The sequence below is a fragment of the Alternaria ventricosa genome (genome assembly GCF_023758065.1).
Source record: "Alternaria ventricosa strain BMP 2768 chromosome Unknown scaffold_4, whole genome shotgun sequence".
Lineage (NCBI taxonomy): Eukaryota > Fungi > Ascomycota > Dothideomycetes > Pleosporales > Pleosporaceae > Alternaria > Alternaria ventricosa.
The window spans coordinates 1,797,820-1,816,107 of record NW_026055684.1 but is presented as its reverse complement, the minus strand read 5'-3'; the positions used below and the strand labels follow the sequence as shown (position 1 = coordinate 1,816,107).

Sequence of the window (18,288 nt, the reverse complement as noted above, 5' to 3'; positions counted from 1 at the left end):
GACGATGGTTCTGTAGCGGCGCGGCGGTATTCCAGGAAGCGTCCCGTTTTGTCCCCATGTCCCTTTCCTTTTTGACCTCCTATCCGCCATGGCAGTTCCAGCCTGGGGCCTCGGGGCAACAAACATTTGAGGACTACGCCTCGGTCAGATATCGGCAAGGGAAGTCTGTAGCGCAGCCCACTGTATCTGATGGCAGTGCTGGGCCTCGTGGAGCGATTCATGGATCTGGCATGTTACGACTTCGCAACACGGTGAATGTGTCGCTATAAGAGAGTTGGACTAAGGGCGTGCTGCATTATGGGTAGGAGATTAAAGAGAACCCACGCCGCAGCCGTAACCACGCCCCGCGCCCTGTTTCTACCTCAATGTCGCTTGGTAGCATCGACGCAACCTTGAAATGCAGCTCTCGTATACCGGCAGCCTCTCCGGGTCCATGATGAGGTCAGATGAAAAGCGATGAAACGTGAGGGTGTAGGGGGGTTCGTGACTTCACATGGGTGGTGGTAAGCGGCCAGGGTCTGGAAAAAGCAGCCGAGATCAACAGGGCAGTTGCCCAACGTCGTCGCATGGCCACACACCCTCCACCTGCCATGAGGCGCAACACCTTATCTAGCTGAAGCCATATTACTCTTTCTCAGCTATACTGAACAATGCAGCTGCCTCGGCATATTTGCTTTCCTATCGCAGTGAAGATATTGGGGAAGAGGGCTAACGCTTCGAGGCTCGCAATACCTTGAACCCAAGTAAGCTTGCGATAATGCGCCGCCGTTCGAGGCCATCGATGAACGCAGCATCGCTCCCACTACTGTATCACAATCCACCCCCGGGATCCTTCGCGATTGCAGAGCGGTTCAATGAAAAAAGCATAACACCCTCCCGCGATGTATCTGCAACTTCGTTCACTCGTCGTACCCAACGTGAACGCGTATGCCTGGTATGCCTCTAGGATCCATGGATGGCAGTGAAACAGCACATCGGAAAATTTGAATCGGACGTTGCGCGACGGCTGGTATACGTGCCGAAACAGCTTCGTAAACTTGAGGGCAGATGCAGTCAAGCGCCCCAGTTCTGCTTCACCGTTTTGGCCGCGCTGCCCTGGACCCTGTTCAGACATAGATCCGGTGGCTATCCTCAACGGTGACGACTAGGATCAAACATGGTTCCGCGGGCAGTAGCTGCCGACTTCAGACCAAGCTATCGATGCAACCAACAGCTAACGGCTATCACAACATTCAGACCAGCAATGATGACCATACCGCTTGTACCCGACCATATACGTTCGCTCCATTTTCCTCTTCCCACAAAATTCCGGCATCGATCCTGCACCTACCTCAGCCTTTGACCACGCGGACTCCACCAGAAAGCGGGCCTGCAAAGCGTTACCTCGAACAGGCCATCGCCCGGGATTCTTCTCGAATGAATCCACAAAAGCCCCTCTTGATAATCCACTGTACGACCCAAAAGAAAGTCCACGTTGCGTGACAACGGAAGCGGCAGAACTACACGATTCATGGCCCGAATGATGTCCACATCCAGTGGGACGGTCTTCTCCCAAGGGGGTGAGTTGCCGCTTGTGGCTACTCATTTAGGGTGCAAGTAGACGGTGCCAAGACATGGCAATCTGAGCGATGCCCGCGCCTTGGTACTGTTGTCTTCGGGCTTATCATCGCTCAGGCGTTACATACAATTACACTGTGGGTGACGTTATGTCTATCTTGGTGAAAAGTAGGGAGAAGTCGGGGCGACTGCGGTACATCGGCGGGTTTTGTATCGGTGCGAACTGTACGTGATGAACCTCGTTGCTTCTGCATAGTAATCCCGCCAAGTATCCGACAGATATTAAAAACACGGTCGCTCAATAGTCCGCAACCTCAAAGTAGCGACAAAGCCTAGTGTATTTCTACGTTCCAGTATCCCGCAGCAGGACAAGGTGATGTCGCTGGTCTGGTCCTGATCTTGTGCCTGTGTTGTCTATCACACGCAAGTAAGCCGATGTCCACAGGAACAGCTCACACAAGAACAGAATCGACTCCGCGACAGCTCACACAAGAACAGAAGTAACTCCACATGTGATCTTGAAAACCACCGAACACTCGTCGCCATCGTCCTTGACCTCTAGGTAATCTTCTGTTGTACAACTCACGTAGCGTCTCACACTTCTCAAGGGAATCAACTCTTCTCTACCCGGGCAGTTTCCACCACCGTAACCATAACGCGACGGCATTCTACCGATATAGCACCGCGAACTCTACCAAATGTCTCTCGATTGATCCGCTTTGTCTTTGCTGTAGAAGGGATGCGTAACTTGCTGCCACCTATCCGTAAGGTGAGACCATATTGCAACTCCAAGAGATACCAAAGAAAATATAGCTTTCTCCAAAGACCCAGCCAGATCGACCTCATCTATCTCTAGTCTGACTGCCAGCTCACTCGTGCGCGCATCATGTTCTTGCACGGCATTCTCAATGACCTGCTCGACGTTGATACTTCAATGAACTCGCTGCGAGAAAGCACAACAAAGCGTTGGCGATGAAGCGCTTGTATGCTATTGTGTTCTCCACTACAGATTCGAGCCTCTTCCTTCAGAGGAAATGTACAGGTGTGGTAAAGACTATCGGATTGACGAGATCGCAAAATGGTAAGAGATGTTCTATCACAAAACGCCTGGTCGCTCCCAACATCCATGGCGCGTGAACCCGACGTGGACCAGTCTTCAGTCCTACTACATTGCTGATCGTTGTGATCTCCGATTCCGCCAGCGTCAGACAACATCTTGGTATGCGAAGTGACCTCCAGGCTCGCAAGCTTATTTTTGTAGTCCTCTTAGCGAGCTGTCATCATGCCGATGTTCGTTCAAACAATACAAAGTATGATGCAAACCGAAGATGACAATATCCAAGGCCTGTAATAAGCAAGCAAGCAAGCGGGAAAGAGACATCGCTATAGAAGCCCAGAGAGGAAGTGCTGCGAACATCACGAAGCGTTGTAGCCCCCTTGAACACCCTCGCAAGCATAACGTTCGATTCCCAACTGTCCCCGAACCATCTGTATTCTAATGCTTATACGCTGGCTGTACAACATCGCAAAGTCGCCTTTGACGCCACCTCACTTTTTGTGAAGTGTTAACGTCTGATAACCGATTTATGGAAACGCATTTTGAACCTGGACATTCCAAGCGCCCGAGGGAAAAGTGATGAAGACCGACAATTGCAATCAAGGGACGGCAAAGAGAGAAGGGCACATGCGTCTCGAATGATGACATTATGCAGAGAACAGGAGTATTGAGCAAATCGAACCGAATAACGCAGACAGCAACTTGAAGATATCCCGTACATCCAATCTCCAACACATCTTCCCCACCCCTCTCCCCCCTCCCCACAATCCCCGCGCACTTCATCACACCTAAGCAGTCTTCCTCCACTGCCCCCAAACCCCCAGCAACGAACTCGTCGTACCCGCCAATCCCACAATACCATCATCCAGATCGACCCAGCCCAGCGCGCTGCTCGGAATAGTAATATCGCAAAGATCGCTAACCAATTGCACTTTAACAGTGTTAAGCTCCTTCTGCAGCTTCTTCGTCTCCACCACCTTCTCCGGGTCCGAGGACTGAGTGATGGTCTTGGAGTGCTGGAGCAGGTTGTAGTATTGGTAGAGGCCCGAGGCGATGGAGAAGGAGATGCCGGCGAACCAGGCGCGGTAGCCTTCGCGGAGGAGACGCGGGGCGAAGGAGGACTTGCGGATGGATGTTGCGTCGAGCTAGGGAGTTTATTAGTTTCCTGATCGGTTGTGTTTCATGGTATCGAGGTGCGTGGACTTACCACACAAGCATTGTCACAGAGCATGTAGAATGCATATCCCAACTGTCTTCCTACGGCTGTGAACCTCAACACGGGATCCATGCTCTTAGCATCGCTGGCTACAGCCGCAGCGCGGAAGTGCTCGACAAACTTGCCCACGCGCATCAACTTGCGCGTCGCGCCGAAGGTCTTCTTGGTCGCTTCATACGGGGCGATGGCCGACGCGGGTCGGTTCGTGCGGTACAAGTACCAGGCGAGGAAGCGGGAGAAGTATTGGAGGGTGCGGAGGACTTTGTCGCGTCCGACTGGAAGGCATGGTTAGTGAGAGATGTTCATGTTAGGATGTATGGTACGGGGGAAGGTGAGACGGGGGTTTCGGAGGTAGAATGAGATGGGATGGTGCAGGGTAGTCGGATTGCATTGTGGGTATGCGGGATATGAGAAGAGAAAGCATACCAGTCGTCGCAACAAACTTCAAGTAATGCGACACCGTCGGGTGGTAAACCAAAGCATCAGCAACCATCTTATCGGCCGAGTCGCTGCCCGCGAATACGCTTAGTATGTATCGCGAAGGAGAGAAGTCCAGCTTCAAATCGTCGTATTAATTTTCCGTCGGACTAGGGCGCGCGCTTGCCTCTCGAGATGGTGAATTCGAGTAAGGAGGGAACGTATGGGGGGTGTGGTAGTGGAATGCGGAGATGGGTTGCGGAAGCGCAGGGAGTTCGGGCTTTGGATCTGATGCCATGCCAGGCCCCGTTTGCCGGGGAAAACGCGACCGACCTCGGCAACTCGATCCGCCTGCGTCACGGGCAACGTGATCTGGGGCGCGCGTACTCGTGTATTGGTGGCATGTGAATATTGGCTTTGTCTGATGTTTTTTCTATTGAAAATCTCTCTACAGGATAGCTTGAGCTTCCATCACGCGTATCTGGGTAGTCCTTTACTACGCTGCATCGTTATCGCGACCCGTTGCAGGCGATTAGTAAATATCAGGAGCACAGAGGACAATATGCATCGAAGGTAGAATTTCAAGAGCTTGTTTGGCTATCACATGCCGTATGAACATCAGGAAGCCCTTTCAGATCCGACCCACGAATCTGACCTGTCCTGCCATATGAAAATAGTATACACGTTGAAGATGACTTTTCCATCATCACGCCAGGCTTTCCTGCCAGATCCCAGACGCCGATAATGCTGCCTATCTAAACCTTGTAAAAACAGAATGCATGATAAAAGTCTGCCGCTTCCAACTCTTCTTCTGAGGTCAAGAGTCGGCCAGACGAGCGATCTCTGACCTTCATGACTTCGCTCAGAGGACCTAGAATAGGATCGTCCTTTTGCTCCTCCCAGACCTCCCTGAAGGGCTTGCGGTACTGCAGCTCGAGGTTGAAGTCTTCTGCCAGCGCTCGGAAAGCTTCCCAGGGAACGACGTACTCGGGCGCCTCGACGGCTTCAGTGAGCCAGTACGAGTACTTCCAGCCAAAGGGAGGACGGAACGTGCCATCGGGAGGTGTCTTGCCTGGGAACTTGACGCTGTAGATACTGTTACCGAAGCCGAAGCCCTCATCCTCCACCTCGCCATCCTCTTGTTCGTCCTGTGCCTTTTCCTTTTCCTTCTCCTTGTTCTTCGATTCGTCTGCCTTATCGTCGTTCGCGTGCTCGGTGTCGGCGGGCTTGGGGCTATCAAGGCTTTTCTCCGGGTCCCAGTCGTCCTCGTCGTCGCTTGCGAATGCAGGGCGGTCATCGTCGTCATCGGCACCGTCAACATCAGGCGGTGCCGTGCCTTTGGCCTTGTGGTGCTCAATGACCTTCTGCGATAGCACGTCCGAGTTGGGTATGCACCCAATGAACCGTCCACCTTTCTTCAGCGCACCTGCGACATTCCGCAACATGCCTCGTGCCTTGGACTCGCTCTCGAAAGCGTAGTGCATGCAGAACATCATGGTGACCATGTCCCAACCACCACCGCCCCAGCGCTGGCTCATGGCATTGCCGCCGCCGGCTCCAGGATCGATACCAACTTCCTTGATGATGGGTATGTCGCCTAGCCACTCTCCGAAGCAGTCTTTGGCGTAGAACTCGCCGTGAAACAGCCGCCGGTTCTTCCTCTGCATCTGGGCGAATCTGTCCTTGGCCTGCTTGATCGACACATCTGCGGGATCGCATCCAACGTATAGCTCCACCTTCCTCGACTTCTCCCACTTGCCCAGATCTCCGCCCTTTCCGCATCCGACATCGAGAACCTTGATATTGCGCTCGTCGCCGATGAATTTCTGAATGATGGACGATTTGACCCAGTTGTTGAAGCTGCGCAGGCCCTTGATCTTGCTGTCGGTGTTGCGCCATTCGCGGCCTCGCTCCGGGACGGCGTTGTAATGCTGCTTGACGACGTCGTGCACACCTCTCTGCGCGGCTTCCTGCTGAGCTCTCCTCGCCGCCTCTTCTTCTCTCGCTTGCGCACGCTTTCGGGCGGCTTCGCGGTCGGCGGCTGACACTCGAGCACCTGCTCCGGGGCGCTTTCGCTGACGGGGTGGTGACCGTGATGGAGATCTCGAAGGTGAGCGCGCACGCTTTCTGCCTTGGTCGTTGCTCGCCATGTTGTGAAGTTTGGGGGTACGCGTCTGAAGGCCGGCTCCAAGTCCGACGCGTTGGATGAGGATGGGTAGTTTGCAGTGGCTCGGCTGAGATATTTCAGGGACTGTTTTGATGCGAAAGGCGGGATTGAATCTCTACTGGAAACAGAAAGAGAGACTGAGAAGATAGGAGGAGCGAGTGAGGTAGCTTCTGTAGTTCTAGTTTCCGCTGGTCTCAAAGGCTGTCCGTGCGCGAGCTTTACTACGTCGGCGGAAGTCGAGCGGCGGGCATCATTCATCATAGCAACATCGCACACGGTCACGCCCCGTCCACCTTTACCACCACCCGCCACCGCCCATCTCCTCACACCGCAAAGAAACCTCCAATATGGGTGATCCGCAATTCGCCAAGTACCCCGACCTCCAGCTGTCGCAGAACATCTTCCAGCTCACCAATCCCTCCGCCTCCAAACAAGCCAAGCAATCCGCCCTCAAGTCGGTCCAAGATGCCATCACCGAGAACAAGATGGCGCCGCTCTACCGGTACCTCGCCCACCCGGTAGATGGCGTCCTGAATGCACAAGGCGAGGGCAGCGCAGACCAGCCAAACAAGAACCGGAGACCGTCTGCCAGCTTAGCGACGATGCTTGCCACACGCACGCCCTCATTAGAAGTTCCGCTGTCATGGGACGAGAAACTCTATGAGAGCCTAAAGGCGGAGAGCGAGAAGGAGCTCGAGGCGATACAGAAGGAAGAGGAAGAGGCCGAAGAGAAGGCAGGCGAGACCGAAGTACAGGCGGCGAGGGGCAAGCGCGCAGAGCTCTACAACCGCATAGGCGACAAGGTATGCAGAATGAACGAATGGTCATACGAACGAAGACTAATAAGACCCAGGACAAAGCCATTGCCAGCTACGAGGCCATCTTCGAGAAGACGGGCATCCTAGGCACCAAGATCGATCTCGTCCTCGCCATAATACGCGTTGCGCTCTTCTTCGGCGACAGGATACTGGCCAAGAAGTCGATCGACCGGGCAAGCGCATTGGTAGAGAGCGGTGGTGACTGGGATCGCCGCAACCGTTTGAAGGCATACACTGGTCTACACTACCTCACCGTCCGATCACACTCGCAGGCCGCCCCACTACTGCTCGACAGCTTGTCCACATTCACCAGCTACGAGTTATGCAGCTACTCAAGCCTCGTCGTTTACGCCATTCTCGCCGGTTCAGTGTCACTCAAGCGTGTTGACTTCAAGTCCAAGGTTGTAGATGCGCCTGAGATCAAGGCCATCGTCGGGACTTCAGAAGAGAAGCTCTCAGCAATCACTGGTCAGGCATCGGCAGGACCAACAGCTGGAGACGAGGAGATGGCAGATGCGTCAGGCTCGACAGCGACACCAGTACCCACCCTTGTCAACCTCACCACTCTCGGCGGACAACAGGAGAAGGAGGTGCCTGTTGACTTCACACCACTTTCGAAGCTCGTCAAGAGCCTGTACGAGGGTGACTACAAGACCTTCTTTGGCGCTCTTGGTGAGGTCGAGACCAACTTCCTCAGCCAGGACCGCTACATGTACGAGCACCGTGGCTGGTACGTGAGGGAGATGCGCCTACGGGGATACCAGCAACTCCTCCAGTCGTACAGGGTCGTCGGCCTAGAGAGCATGGCCAAGGACTTTGGCGTCACCGTTGACTTCCTTGACAAGTGAGTGATATCCATCTTTCCCGTTCCAGCATCTTTGACTAACAACACACAGGGACCTCGCTCGTTTCATCGCCGCCGACCGCATACCCTGCACCATCGACCGCGTCAAGGGTATCATCGAGACCAACCGACCCGACGACAAGAACAAGCAGTACGCAGACGTAGTCAAGCAGGGTGACCAGCTTATCACCAAGCTGCAGAAGTACGGTCAAGCCGTCAGGCTGAGGGGCAGTGAGCGCGGCTAGACAGTCACGACGAGGTGGATGTGTAATGATCTTGAGGCATTGTAGACTTAGACATACCAGCGCAAAGACCGCTGAATGGAAGCAAAAGCATACCATGACCGTCTGCGCTTTCCTGTTATGGCTCCCCGGGTGGCATTGCCATATTCGCGTCACGGGTCTAGCTCCGATATCTCCGTGATGCATGTGCGGCTCAACGAGCGTATTATGAAGGTGCGGTGAGATAACACAAAAGCAATGCTCCCTTCCATCGTACAACTTACCCACGCGGCGTCCCGTGTCTTCAAAATCATTTCTACACCCACGTTTACATCACATCGTTCGTAACAAGCTCCAACCCAAGCTCTTGGTTGAGACCCGCGCGGGTGGGGTCATCGCCTCGAGCAGCCGCCGATAAGCATCAATCAGGGTCCATCGACATGTCGCCGTCATCGGCTCTGAAATGCGCCTGTCTACTACGCCCTCCAGCCATGGCCAGTCGACGTCTTGGTGGCAGCGTGGGTTCTAGAGGTATTTGATCCCACTGCTCTTTTGTGCATGCGACGAGTAAAGCGTAAGAGATTGGCACATCCGCAACGCGCCGAGCCACCGAGGGGCAGCATCGTAGTGGCTACAAGTAGTGGGGCACCACGCGACGCAGCATAAAAAATATAGACCAGCCATTGACGCACATCATCTACGTGTTTCGAGTACGTCGCGGGATTGAGTAGCGCTGAGAGATACACTTTTCGCCTGAGCTAAGTTATAGTCTGGACGTGTGCTCACCACCTTAGTCCTGTATAGACCCTTCACCTCCTCCACCCCTCAAACCCTATCTCCGTTCCTCGCTGGACGCGTAACGACCCAACTTTACAACCCCCCGTCGCACCTTCCTCATAGTCGCAGCATCATGTCCAAGGCACCGCAGAAGGTGTTGCAGATTGGCAACATCAACCCGCACGTCAAGGCAGCCAAGTATGCCGTCCGTGGTGAACTAGCCGTCAAGTCGGAAGAGTACCGCGCCAAGCTGGCAAAGGGCGAGGGCAAAGACCTTCCCTTTGACACTGTCATCGCAGCCAACATCGGAAACCCTCAGCAACTAGACCAGAAGCCAATTACATTCTTCAGGCAGGTCGCGAGTATACTCGAGAACCCCGGCCTGTTGGAGCACGAGGATGTTCTGCTCAAGAGCCTGGGATACAAGTCGGATGTGCTTGATCGCGCAAGGAAGCTACTGAAGGAGGTCAAGAGCGTGGGCGCATACAGTCAGAGTCAAGGTGCACCAGGCATCAGACAGAGCGTCGCAGAGTACATCGAGCGTGAGCATCTCACTATACAATTACGAGAACTGGACTGACAGAGACAGGTCGCGATGGCTATCCAGCAAAGTTCGAGGACATCTACCTCAGCAACGGTGCCTCATCAGGCGTGAACACCCTCCTCCACACCATCTGCGCGAAGCCCGAGACCGGTATCATGGTCCCCATCCCCCAGTACCCTCTCTACACCGCGACTCTTTCCGTCCTTGACGCCCGCTGCGTCCCATACTACCTCAATGAAGACCAAGCATGGGGCACATCACTCGACTCCATTGCGACTGCATACGAGAAGGCTGTCAAGGAGGGCACCGATGTGAAGGCCATCTGCGTTATCAACCCAGGTAACCCTACTGGCGCATCGCTGCCCGCCGAAGACATTAAGGCCGTGCTCAAGTTCGCCGCCGAGAAGGGTCTCGTTGTCATCGCCGACGAGGTCTACCAGACCAACGTCTTCATTGGCGAGTTTATCTCCTTCAAGAAGGCTCTACGCGACCTGCAAAAGGAGTCACCCGGCCAGTACGACCACCTCGAGCTGGCTTCTCTGCACTCAGTTTCCAAGGGCATGGTTGGCGAGTGCGGTCACCGAGGTGGCTACTTTGAGCTCATCGGCTTCGACCCAGAGGTCGCGCAGGAGGTCTACAAGTTCATCTCCATCCAACTATGCCCGCCAGTGCTGGGCCAGTGTATTGTGGAGATGATGGTCAACCCACCAAAGGAGGGCGAGCCAAGCTACGAGCTCTACAAGGAGGAGTACGATGGCATCTTCAACGGACTGAAAAAGCGCGCGTATGCTTTGTACGAGGCGTTTAAGCAGATGGAGGGTGTCGAGTGCAACGAGCCACAGGTACGTATTCCATGCCCACTACACATCACATACCTAACATCAACATCAGGGCTCCATGTACCTCTTCCCCACTATCCACCTCCCAGAAAAGGCCGTACAGCAAGCCAAGAAGGAAGGTCGTGCGCCCGATGAGTTCTACTGCTTCCGCATGCTTGACGCTACAGGTGTCTGCGTTGTTGCTGGTACAGGATTCGGACAGAAGGAAGGCACGCTGCATTTCAGGACCACCTTCCTTGCTCCTGGAACTGACTGGACAGGGCGCATTGTCAAGTTCCACGAGGAGTTTATGAAGGAGTTCAAGTAGATGTGTTGGCTGATAACAGGTTAAATGCGGAGAAAAGACTGTAGTATGAAATACGGCTATGAACTGAATAGATCCGACGAAAATAACTACCTCTTTTACTACCAATTCCTAGTTCCTTATCATGTCTTGAACTGTGTGATTGCCGAAGTACGTAGTAGTGGTGGGGGGCGGGGTAAAGAGGACTGATATATCCGAAGACGATCGCGACATTCGCAACTGCCGTGCATTGTACCTGAATGGACCCTTGTCTTGGCTTATGCCGAATGACATGGGATATATTCATAGCTCCACGCCAGTGCTCATCGTCATGTATATCGCGTGCCTTTTTACGCTGTATGTCCCTCATCTTATCTGTATACGTCCCTAATTATTCTTCTGTAATTCTTGCTCATATTCTATATCGCCCACTTCATCACACCTACCTAAAATCATCATCGTCATTATCCAAGTCGTCATTATCACCAATGAGCATCAACACCACGATGTGCACCCAAAACCAATCTCCCTTCAATAGACAGCTCTCACCCCTCGAATCCCTCCCCGACGAACTCCTCGACCTAATCCTGTCCCACCTCCCCTCCAGAACCACCCTCCACACCCTCACCCTCGTCTCCCGCCATCTCAATCGCCTCGCAACCGCCCACCTCTACACGCATATCACGCTCTACGGCGCCGACTTCAAGTACCTGCGTCCGCTCGCCCTCCTCTTTTGGACGTCTCCGGCCCATCGCCAACTAGTCCGTTCTTTTTCCGTGGTTCATGCGTATGGCGGGAATTTGGATCCGTGGCCGAAGTTTGAGGGGCTAGATTTGGATGCGGTGATTAGGGGGAATGTGGAGATGTTTGTTAGGAGGAGTGATTGGGGGGTTTGGGTTGAGGATGTGAGTGATGTTTTTGCATGGATGGTGTGAGATGTTTGCTGACTGAGTACACTTGCGTTCTAGGTTAGGGATGGCAGTGATTCAACGCGCATTGCAAGTCTGTTGTTGAGAAGTTGTCCGAATCTGAAGAGGATGCAGTTGCCAGGGTTTGAGTTGGTGGATCCATGTGGGAGGTGAGAGTTTGGGCTGTGCATCGATGCCATGCGACACAAATGGGTCGCTGTGGCGTTCAAGGCTGGGCGATGTACTGTGTACGTCAGCTGAACATGCGCGCCTCTCAAGAGAACAGAACGCCATACCGAATCGAGCTGTTCGAATAGTCCGGGACTGCAGAGACGGTCAGTATTTCTCGCGGACTATGCCCCGAGGCACGCCGGGACGCAGCCCTACCTTCCAGATTGCATGATCCATGCCCCCAGCCTTCATATATACAAGACCCGCACGAAGCAGTACTTAGAAGCGGTTTAAACCAAAGTATGGGTGTGGCTGGAGATCACCAGTGAGTTACCACTGGCTCACATGCGGCATGAGCCCATCCACTCTAGCCGCGCATCCGTAGCGGTCGAAGGTGACAACAATAAATCTCCGTCAACAAGAAGGTGCCGCTAACTTGCGCGTTCCTGCAGCGAAATATGTCAGGGTCGTCGCTTCGCATAAGAGCTCATTCGCCCTCGCCGTTTGGGCCAGATGTAAAGAGGGACGTCTACCGCGGTACCACATCCTCATCATGCGCGAACACGACAACACATTCGTAATGCAACATACTATCAGAGATGCTTCGTTTATCTAGTGGGTAGTATGGATATGTTGAGCTTGTTGACGAACAAGATAGGTATATAACATGGTCAGCGCCACGACTTGAGCTGAGCTGTGTATTACTCTGGAAGCGACGTGGACTCGCTACCACCGTCGCAAGGTGGAAGAATTATTTTTCTTTGTTGAGAGAATTTTTTACTGAACAGGGTCTCCTTTTACATATCGCTATTCTCACTCATCAATCTTTTCCAGGAATACCGGGGGAACGTTCACTCTTCTTCGAAGATGTCTTCATCCGACTCTACGATGGGAACGAAACCACCTACAACAGAGCGAAAAGTCGACTTCGTCATTGAGGAACAGGACTTGGGAAGTATACCACCTACTCAACCCCAAGTCTTCAACAATACCCTCTCTCGCCGCCTCAGTCGCCCTACGCTTCCTCCTTCCCTCCCCTCTCAGACACCCTCCGCCAAATGGAAGCGATCAGAGGGCTTTTGGCGATCATTCGTTGCCATATGCATCCCATTACTTCTCTCCGCTCTCGAGGGAAGTGTAACCAACACCGCCCTCCCTACCATCTCGGAGGCCTTGGATCTCGGCACCAAATTCTCCTGGGTTGCGACCGCGTTCCTCCTCGCGAGTACCATCTTTCAGCCCCTGTACTCTCAGTTTGGAGATATGTGGGGAAGGAAAACTCCTATGATGACCGCTGTTGCCGTCTTCGCAGTGGGCTCAGCTATCTGCGGAGGCGCACAGAACGGCGCAGTGCTCATCGCTGGACGCATTGTCCAAGGGCTAGGAACCGGTGGCATTGACCTATTCGCCGAGATGATTCTCTGCGATATCGTGCCATTGAGAAAGAGAGGTCCGTACTTGGCCATCAAGCACGTTGCTTTCGCCGCTGGCACTACACTCGGTCCACTCCTCGGAGGAGTCTTCGCTGAACACGGCTGGCGATGGTGTTTCCTCATCAACATACCCGTCTGCGCCATCTCCTTGATCGTCATCTGGCGCTGGTTGAACGTTGGTGGAAGTAATACGACCGCAGGGACAACCCTCCGGCAAGAGTTGAAGAAGGTGGACTACATAGGAAGCGGCATGCTCACGGGATCTGTCCTGATGCTTCTCGTTGCCCTCAGCACAGGCGGCGCACCGAAGCCCTGGTCCCACGTCTCTGTCGTCACACCCATGGTCTTCGGTATCCTGGGTCTCATTGGCTTCGGTTTCTGGGAACGCTGCTTCTACTGTCAATACCCCATCATGCCACCGCACGTCTTCTCGAACCGCACAACAAACATCGCATTCGCATTAACAACCATGCACGGCTTCATAACTTACGGTTTCCAATTCTACCTCCCGCCTTTCTTTCAAGCAGTCAAGGGCTCTTCACCCACACAATCAGGTCTAGAAGTCATGCCCACGACCCTCGTTATCGTCGTCCTCGCCGCAGTTGGCGGCCCCTTACTCAGCTACTGGGGCAAGTACAAACCAATGCACATCATCGGCTTCGCTTTGACGACCCTCGGCCTAGGCCTCTGCACACTACTCAATGCGCGATCCTCCATCGGCGTCTGGCTCTCCCTCCAGCTCGTCACCGCAGCTGGTCTCGGCATAGTCATCAGCACCATGCTACCCGCCGTACAAGTCAAGCTCCCCGAATCGACAACCGGCGCAAGCGCAGGTTCCTGGGCGTTTCTCCGTGGCACAGGCTCCCTCTTCGGTGTCGCCATACCCGGTGCCATCTTCAACGTCCGTTTCGCCTCCTTGCTCCCTACCATCTCTTCCGCGTCTGCTCGCGCGAAATTGGAAAATGGTCAGGCGTATCAACGCGCTACGGCTTCTTTCATCGCCACGCAAGCTACTTCCCCCACCATCAAAGCCGAGATCGTCAATGCATTCACCCAGAGTTTGAAGTGCGTGTGGATCGTATTCGCGGTTCTAGCAGGTGTAGGATTTTGCCTTACGTGGGGCGAAAAGGAGTATAAGATGCGGAAGGAACTTAATACCGTGTACGGGCTCAAGGCAAAGAAGACGGGGGGCAGTGCGTGTACGACGCCCGGAGCTGTGGACTCGGGGGTTGCTACGCCAATGGAAGGGTCGGGAAGCGATGAGGAGATTGGTAAGGATGGGGATTGTGCAATCGAGGTGGATGATGGTGATGTTGAGTTGGGAGAGATTAGGAGGAGAAGTGGTGAGGTTTGAGGTTGGGTTTTGTGCGCAGAGTTCCTGCAAACAAGTGAATAGATTAGATATTAGAAGAATCGTCGCTCAACTCATTGCTCAATGTTTTGACCACAGAACGTAAGTTTGTGAATAACTAGGTAGGTTGATACATGTTGCACATCTCACGGAGTCTGTCCTTTCATCCATCCGGAATTCATCTCGCAGTATATCATCTCAGGGCCAATGATTATTCTAACTGACCCGTGTGCATGTCTTCCAACACGGCAGCCATGGAGCTCCAGCACGTGCTAGAGAACCACGCTACGATATCTCGGGATTAGCGCCTTTCGTACTACCGAGGCTATCTGCAAAGCCGGAGAACCTGGAAACTATTACAACCCACGTCACTAGCAGCTCCCCACCATGCACGACAGACGACAGATATACCATATCCCAGCCCACTTGATCCTCACTGTGCCGCCTTAAACTGGGCATCGCGCGTAATACCATTATACAACGGATACATGGACGAGCCCATCTCACGTGCAATTGGGCACGTTTACCCAGGTACCTCGGATCACTGTTCAACCAAAGCAGGCCTAGACACCTAGGTAAAGACATACCGAGCCTCTTCGGCGACATGGAACTAGATGGCCTGAGAGTGGAACAAGCCGTGGTATCCCCACACGAAGGAAGAGACTGCGTCTTCATGTGGACCCTAGTAGGCCTGAATGCGTGTAGTTGAGCCCATCGTCCGGGCACTCTGATTCGAAGGGGAAACAATACTAAAGACCAGCGAGAGACCTTTTATTGACTGACTGCAAAAGCAAACAGTGACCTAACATCCTCACCTCATACACACAGATCCGTCGTTCCAAACCTCGAATCCAAACCATTCACCATGTCTCCCGCCGCCGTAACCTCGACCCCTCCTCCCAGCTCAACCCCCCACGCGAACGGAAAATCGTCTACCAAACCTGCCATCACCCCTTCTTCGACGGCCACCTCCCAAATCCCCGCATGGGTCCAACCCGACCTTACCCGTCTCCTCCGCGTAGAGCACAACCCCGGCTCCTTTACCTCGCGCTCCGTCTCCCTCGTCAACCTGCCCCCCGGCGCAGTCTTCGCGCGCATCACAAACCCCACACCAGCGACCGTAGCCTACTCCTCCGTCCAAGCCTCGCGCGACCTACACATCGAACTGAACTGCGACCTCGTCTACATAAACCACAGCTGCAAGCCCAGCCTGGTGTTTGATATGCAGCGCTGGGAAGTGAGGGTGTCCGAACAGGGAGATGGGCTTAAGGAGGGTGATGAGCTAACGTTCTTCTACCCGAGTACAGAGTGGAGTATGGCTCAGCCTTTTGAGTGCTTGTGTAAGACGGAGGTGTGTGCTGGGGAGATCAAGGGCGCGAGGGATATGAGCAGGGAGGTGTTGGGCAGGTATTGGTTGAACAAGCATATTGAGGAGATGCTTGCTGAGAGGGATGGGCAGTAGGGCAGTTGTTGATGGGAATGAGGGTTGTAACAAGGAAGAGAATGGAGACAACAATCCTATGAATATCGATTTGAGAATTTACTTCGTGGCATACGGATTTTCCGTGCTTGCTTATCGTACAAGTCTGCCATCCCTACTTCCACCCCCTCAGTACCCGCCGAACATTCTCCACAGTGATCTCCGTAAAACCGTCTCCAAAAACCTTCCCATCCGGTATTTTCCCCTGCCACTTGCTCCCTTTCGCCCTGCTAGCATTAACATGATAGAGCACACCCTCAGTCTCATCCATCAGTACATCAAAGCCGATACCGTTCTCCTCTTCCTCGCTATCACTATGGTCGTGTACCACGTAATACCCCCTTAACACGCGCTTCGTCCGCTCTGAAATATGGAGAGAAGGCCGTGAAGAGAATTCGTCTCTGAGGCGGTACAACACTGCTTTGGAAGTGGAAAACGAGGTGCAGAGGCAGAGAGTGCGGAGAGTAGAGAAAACCACTCTTGTTTGAGTGATGATCCAGACTGTTGATGGGAGGGGGCTGAAGATTTCCTCGGTTGCAGTGGAAGGGATGGAGCGTTCGAGGTTGGGACTTGAGCATGAGTCTACTTCCGCTGTACATACATCCTCATCATTTGGATCGTCCTGAGGGAATTTCCGCTCTTCTGAAGTCTGCGACATCGATGTTTTGTCCAGTAGTGCTTTCGGACCATCGTCTTCCTTCTGCTGCTCCGTGGCTAGAGGGCGTGAGAGTGCCATCTTCTCTAGTCCCTCCTCCAGGCGTTGAATGTTATTCTGTCCCTGGCGGTGCGAAGACATGACTGAGATGGAGGCTAGGGATACCGAGTGTTCAAATACCGTCGTTGGCAGTAGGCCGCTGGTCGGAGTGTTGATAGCAAGAGTCGGGGTTGATAGGGTAGCGAACAACTGCAGGAAGTCAAAGGGGAGGCGAATGATGGCGAATGGTAAAGAGTATTCCAATATCGAAAATCGGTCTACACATGCCTGCCGCCCAAATGACCAGCCAAGTAGGTACAGCAGACACCTTAGTCATCTGAGCACCAGCAAGACGTGATAAGATCATCTGTAAGCACTCTCCGGATGCGGTAAATCAACCTATTCCCTCATTAGCCCAGACCCTCACTCCCCTCCCCTCCCCATCACATCAACATACCTCACTATACCTCCCCTGATAAGCCGTCGGCCTCCGATCATCCATCTCCACACTCCACACCTCGCCCTCATCCTCATCCTCCAACTTGCGATACCTCCCCTTCCTGCCCGGCAGAAAATTCAAACTCTTCTCCGCATCCATCTTGGCCGCTCTCTTCTTCCGGTCGCGCTTGTTCTTGCAGATGACGAGAGTGATGATGAGGCAGAACATGCCGACGGTGGCGAGGACGGAGAGGATGATGACGACGATGAAACCGCGTTTTTCGCCTGGGTTCTGGAAGATGGAGGAGTTGGTGTCGCGGGGGTAGAGAGGGGTGGGAGACATGGTGGGTGTAGCGAGGCGTGGTTGTTGTGAGAATATTTAGGTGGGATGGAATGGGATGGGATTATGCGGTTGGTGTGTTGTCTTGTGATACAGTCGCTACAAAACGGAGGAAATGGAATACTAGATCCGCGACAGAGGAAGTTGCAATCCACGATATAAACACCCATCACCTCGCCGAAAGCACCGCCTACACAGCCGCCTCCTCACGACACCGCCTTGGTGGCCTCACCCTCTTCATGATCCCCCGCCAGGATGGCACTCCTCCCACGCTCCACCCGCACCGCCTTATAATAGCGACGTGCGCAACATTCTCCTGCCAATCGCAATAGTTCAAGGTACGCATCGTTCAGGCGTGACGTGGCCGAGTGCGTTGCTGCCTTCCGTCGTTAAATTGGAATGTGCAAATGAGCACCGAATTGTTGATAACTCCGTTGTCGACTCATCGTTGTGTGAGTTGTGCGGCACAGCCCGGGGCAATGAATCGTAAGGTTATAGGGGGCCTTGAACGCTCTGATCGTCGTGGGTGAGACGAGACGAGATGAGATGTGGGGGCCCTGGAGTCATTGTCAGCCTCGCTGAATCAGTGGTCATTTTGTATACTGGAATTTTGACCACTACATAATGGAAGCCGTTGACGCTTATATACTGTTTGATGGTTTCGAACAGAAGACCTTGAACGGGATGGATGGACACATGGTATGATAATGATTTGCATCGAATTCTATGTAAT

The 18,288-nt window shown here is 53.6% G+C and overlaps 6 protein-coding genes across 6 annotated transcripts; 4 read left to right on the top strand and 2 right to left on the bottom strand.

The window, feature by feature from the left end:
- Window positions 1–3,402: 3,402 nt before the first annotated feature.
- Window positions 3,403–4,323, bottom strand: J4E93_003276 (uncharacterized protein; the record flags this gene model as incomplete). Its single annotated transcript, XM_049341216.1, has 3 exons — window positions 3,403–3,759; window positions 3,822–4,105; window positions 4,257–4,323. 3 exons carry the CDS (start codon window positions 4,321–4,323, stop codon window positions 3,403–3,405), a joined length of 708 nt encoding a protein of 235 aa, XP_049202098.1.
- Window positions 4,324–5,002: 679 nt separating this feature from the next.
- J4E93_003275 (uncharacterized protein) lies at window positions 5,003–6,397 on the bottom strand (the record flags this gene model as incomplete). The annotated part of the gene is made up of 1 exon (XM_049341215.1): window positions 5,003–6,397. One exon carries the CDS (start codon window positions 6,395–6,397, stop codon window positions 5,003–5,005), a length of 1,395 nt encoding a protein of 464 aa, XP_049202097.1.
- A 364-nt stretch (window positions 6,398–6,761) lies between these two features.
- Window positions 6,762–8,321, top strand: J4E93_003274 (uncharacterized protein; the record flags this gene model as incomplete). The annotated part of the gene is made up of 3 exons (XM_049341214.1): window positions 6,762–7,217; window positions 7,268–8,076; window positions 8,129–8,321. 3 exons carry the CDS (start codon window positions 6,762–6,764, stop codon window positions 8,319–8,321), a joined length of 1,458 nt encoding a protein of 485 aa, XP_049202096.1.
- Window positions 8,322–9,207: 886 nt separating this feature from the next.
- On the top strand, window positions 9,208–10,764 carry J4E93_003273 (uncharacterized protein; the record flags this gene model as incomplete). The annotated part of the gene is made up of 3 exons (XM_049341213.1): window positions 9,208–9,616; window positions 9,664–10,460; window positions 10,510–10,764. The coding sequence occupies 3 exons, from the start codon at window positions 9,208–9,210 to the stop codon at window positions 10,762–10,764; spliced, it is 1,461 nt and encodes a 486-aa protein (XP_049202095.1).
- A 1,922-nt stretch (window positions 10,765–12,686) lies between these two features.
- On the top strand, window positions 12,687–14,606 carry J4E93_003272 (uncharacterized protein; the record flags this gene model as incomplete). The annotated part of the gene is made up of 1 exon (XM_049341212.1): window positions 12,687–14,606. The coding sequence occupies one exon, from the start codon at window positions 12,687–12,689 to the stop codon at window positions 14,604–14,606; it is 1,920 nt and encodes a 639-aa protein (XP_049202094.1).
- An 862-nt stretch (window positions 14,607–15,468) lies between these two features.
- Window positions 15,469–16,065, top strand: J4E93_003271 (uncharacterized protein; the record flags this gene model as incomplete). The annotated part of the gene is made up of 1 exon (XM_049341211.1): window positions 15,469–16,065. One exon carries the CDS (start codon window positions 15,469–15,471, stop codon window positions 16,063–16,065), a length of 597 nt encoding a protein of 198 aa, XP_049202093.1.
- Window positions 16,066–18,288: the final 2,223 nt, after the last annotated feature.